We start from the raw sequence: 4,235 nt of genomic DNA on the forward strand, positions 1-4,235 counted from the left end.
GTGCAATCAGTCGACCTTATCGCCTGAAGAAGACAAGCAGTAGGCAGTCGAAACGTCGCGATCTACATCTCAAGTGACTACATCGTGAGACAAACGATAATAGACTTTATCGTTGCATCTACCACGATGAATAACAACAACCTTTTCCTCGATTTTTTTTTTTTTATTTCTAATAAGGGTCTTAAAGTCTTAAAGACTTACTGAAAGGCTTGAATGTGGGCAGGCGAGGAGGGGGAGTTCGGCACAGTGAGTTCTTCGAAGGAAATTTAGTTATCGGATTCATCGCTTCATAAATTGAAACAGTACTTGTTCCATGTTTGCCAGAGAGGAATACATGAAAAATATTAAGGTTACACAATACCTTGCGTAATCACCGAAGGAATACTTTTGTCGATTTTTAACTGATCTTTTCGAGCCGTTGCTAAGGAAATTTATTCTCATATAACCTCATCATTTTTAGTTAGCTCAGAGTTAATTCATGTGTTTTAACTTTTTCATGACCAGTAACACCAGTGATGACGTCATCAGGCCACGCCCTTGGTAATATGACTAATGATGAAAAAATGCAAAGGCTCCCAGGCAAATTACTTTGTCGAGACTTTTTTTATTGATTTAATATTTTAATTCTAATCCTCGTTATGCTATGCATGGATTTTGTTTTATTTCTAAGAGGTCGGATTTTGAGAGAATTTTAAATACTGAAAAATTCGTAATTTTCTGAAAAAAGCATGATTTTGACAATAAAAATAAACGGTAAAAGTTTGCGACGTTTCGACCGATCTTAGGTCATTATCAAGCAAGATGTAAGAAGTAAAATTTGCATAGATATATATAGCTACAAAGAGGTAAGAATGTGTGAAAATTATTAATGAAGTAAAAATATGTAACAAGTATGTAAAAGAATTTACAAAGTAGTGCTTCAAACAATAAAAAACGTGTAAAGCTAATTAATAAAAAAGATTACTTAAGAACTTTCGCACGAATAGAGTCAAATTGTACATTGAGACTTGGTCTCAGTTCGTGAATAAAAAACATTTCAAAAATAAGACAGTCAAACTTGGTTGTACATTTCTTTAAAATCGAAAAGTTATTACTAAGATCTTTAGGGGCCAAGGAATGTTCCTCGCGAAAATGTTTTCCAATTGATGACGATGGGTTTTTATGCTCATCGACGCGTCGGTGCAAGTGCCGGCGCGTAAAACCAACATAACCTGCATCGCACAGGTCACATTTAAAATGGTACACAAGGGACTGTTGGTTAACGACTGGCGGCTTGACTTCACGTGATTTCAGGTCTCGTTCAATCTTGTGATTGATGAAAACAGGTTGGATGGTGGTGTTTGTTTTCGTGCTAAGATCTTTCAGTTGCGTGCGAAGAAAATCAGCTGAAGCTTGGTCTTTGAATGGTAGGACAATCCGAACGGGCTCTGGACTGTTGTTGTCAGTCGGTGAAGGAACAGGTTGCTCAGAAACTTTGATGGCAATGAAGCATGTTATGGCTGAATTAATTAAGTCATCTGGGTATTCAAGACGGGAGAACAACAACTTGAGACGATCGCATTCTTCGGAGAAGTAGGTCCAGTTAGAAGAAAGTCGAAACGCACGATCCAGCATAGTTTTTAGTAGGCCGCGTTTATAACGATCGTCAACATGACTCTTGTAGTGTAACAAGAGACCAGAGTTTGTGGGCTTCACATAAACCTTTGTCTCAACGTGATTGGATTTGTTGAGCAATTGCGTTCCAAGGAAAGGAGGCATGCGGCCATTTTCTATCTCCATTGTGAACTTAACAGAGGAGTGGCAATCGTTCAGAGTCTCCAGAAAGTTGTTGGCTGATGCTTGGTTAGGCATGATGGTCAGTGTGTCGTCAATATACCTTCTGTAGTAGCTGGGCATCTTTCCATCACGATCCAGGGTTTCCTCAATGCTACACATAAAGACATTGGCGAGCAGGGGTCCAAGCGGGGAGCTCATGGCGACACCGTCGGTCTGTTCATAAAGTTGACCGTTAAACAGGAAAAGTTGATCTTTTGTTGCCCCTTCTAGGAGATGGATTAGGTCCTGTTTGCTGAGATTAAGGTGGTGCGTTTGATTAAACCAGTCATTAGCAAATGCTTTGTCAGCAAGGATGTGTATTGTTTCTTCAAGGGGTACATTGGTGAACAATTAGGAAACATCGTAGGAGACCAAAACGTCACCGTCTTTGAGTGTCAATGAATGGACTTCGTTCACAAATTCGAAGGTGTTTCCTAATTGTTCACCAATGTACCCCTTGAAGAAACAATACACATCCTTGCTGACAAAGCATTTGCTAATGACTGGTTTAATCAAACGCACCACCTTAATCTCAGCAAACAGGACCTAATCCATCTCCTAGAAGGGGCAACAAAAGATCAACTTTTCCTGTTTAACGGTCAACTTTATGAACAGACCGACGGTGTCGCCATGAGCTCCCCGCTTGGACCCCTGCTCGCCAATGTCTTTATGTGTAGCATTGAGGAAACCCTGGATCGTGATGGAAAGATGCCCAGCTACTACAGAAGGTATATTGACGACACACTGACCATCATGCCTAACCAAGCATCAGCCAACAACTTTCTGGAGACTCTGAACGATTGCCACTCCTCTATTAAGTTCACAATGGAGATAGAAAATGGTCGCATGCTTCCTTTCCTTGGAACGCAATTGCTCAACAAATCCAATCACGTTGAGACAAAGGTTTATGTGAAGCCCACAAACTCTGGTCTCTTGTTACACTACAAGAGTCATGTTGACGATCGTTATAAACGCGGCCTACTAAAAACTATGCTGGATCGTGCGTTTCGACTTTCTTCTAACTGGACCTACTTCTCCGAAGAATGCGATCGTCTCAAGTTGTTGTTCTCCCGTCTTGAATACCCAGATGACTTAATTAATTCAGCCATAACATGCTTCATTGCCATCAAAGTTTCTGAGCAACCTGTTCCTTCACCGACTGACAACAACAGTCCAGAGCCCGTTCGGATTGTCCTACCATTCAAAGACCGAGCTTCAGCTGATTTTCTTCGCACGCAACTGAAAGATCTTAGCACGAAAACAAACACCACCATCCAACCTGTTTTCATCAATCACAAGATTGAACGAGACCTGAAATCACGTGAAGTCAAGCCGCCAGTCGTTAACCAACAGTCCCTTGTGTACCATTTTAAATGTGACCTGTGCGATGCAGGTTATGTTGGTTTTACGCGCCGGCACTTGCACCGACGCGTCGATGAGCACAAAAACCCATCGTCATCAATTGGAAAACATTTTCGCGAGGAACATTCCTTGGCCCCTAAAGATCTTAGTAATAACTTTTCGATTTTAAAGAAATGTACAGCCAAGTTTGACTGTCTTATTTTTGAAATGTTTTTTATTCACGAACTGAGACCAAGTCTCAATGTACAATCTGACTCTATTCGTGCGAAAGTTTTTAAATAATCTTTTTTTATTAATTAGCTTTACATGTTTTTTATTGTTTGAAGCACTACTTTGTAAATTCTTTTACATACTTGTTACATATTTTTACTTCATTAATAATTTTCACACATTCTTACCTCTTTGTAGCTATATATATCTATGCAAATTTTACTTCTTATATCTTGCTTGATAATGACCGAAGATCGGTCGAAGCGTCGCAAACTTTTACCGTTTATTTTTATTGTCAAATGTTTTAAAAAGGCATGATTTTGAAAAAGGAATGCATAGCTATGTTTCCAACGGTGGCTTCTATCGGAAATCGTCGAAAAAGGCTTGATTTAACGAAAAACCGCGTTTCCTTTACTTCCTGTCATAAGTGCGCCCGATATGTATTGGAAGCTACGAACGCACTTCGGTAAGATCAAACAAAGCCACGCGGAGTTTGTTTTTCTCTTTCTTTTGCTCCTGTTTTTCTGTTTTTCTCTTGTTAACCGCGCGGCCATGGGCCGAGCGCGGTTCTAGGTTTACCCGTGGTTTATTTTTTTTTTTTTTTGTCGGTGACCAGACGCAGACCTCCGCTCGGCCAAACTTTGAGTCACGGAACGTGTGATGTTTTTCCGCCAGAAGCTGTTAAAACATAAATACACGGACAATTTTACGGATATTGTTTTCTTTTTTGTGGGTAAAATATATTTTCTTTTCGTTTTATCAAAGCGTTGGATTTAAAGGGAATAATAAATACGGTGAAAAAAGGTATTACGTCAGCCATGGAATGCGCTGACGTTGCAGCTTTCACT

General features: G+C 40.0%; 2 protein-coding genes across 2 annotated transcripts; one reads left to right on the top strand and one right to left on the bottom strand.

Annotated features, from left to right (window-relative positions):
• Positions 1-960: 960 nt before the first annotated feature.
• Positions 961-1,974, bottom strand: LOC145487103 (uncharacterized). Its single transcript, XM_081465823.1, has one exon. The coding sequence runs from the start codon at positions 1,972-1,974 to the stop codon at positions 961-963; it is 1,014 nt and encodes a 337-aa protein (XP_081321949.1).
• A 471-nt stretch (positions 1,975-2,445) lies between these two features.
• On the top strand, positions 2,446-3,548 carry LOC145487104 (uncharacterized). Its single transcript, XM_081465824.1, has one exon. The coding sequence runs from the start codon at positions 2,446-2,448 to the stop codon at positions 3,457-3,459; it is 1,014 nt and encodes a 337-aa protein (XP_081321950.1). The 3' UTR covers positions 3,460-3,548.
• The last annotated feature ends 687 nt before the right edge of the window (positions 3,549-4,235 follow it).

This window comes from Orbicella franksi, chromosome 5 (genome assembly GCF_964199315.1).
Source record: "Orbicella franksi chromosome 5, jaOrbFran1.1, whole genome shotgun sequence".
Lineage (NCBI taxonomy): Eukaryota > Metazoa > Cnidaria > Anthozoa > Scleractinia > Merulinidae > Orbicella > Orbicella franksi.

Coding starts and splice junctions, on each gene's coding strand:
- LOC145487103 (XM_081465823.1), bottom strand. CDS start 1,974: ATGAGCTCCCCGCTTGGACCCCTGCTCGCCAATGTCTTTATGTGTAGC.
- LOC145487104 (XM_081465824.1), top strand. CDS start 2,446: ATGAGCTCCCCGCTTGGACCCCTGCTCGCCAATGTCTTTATGTGTAGC.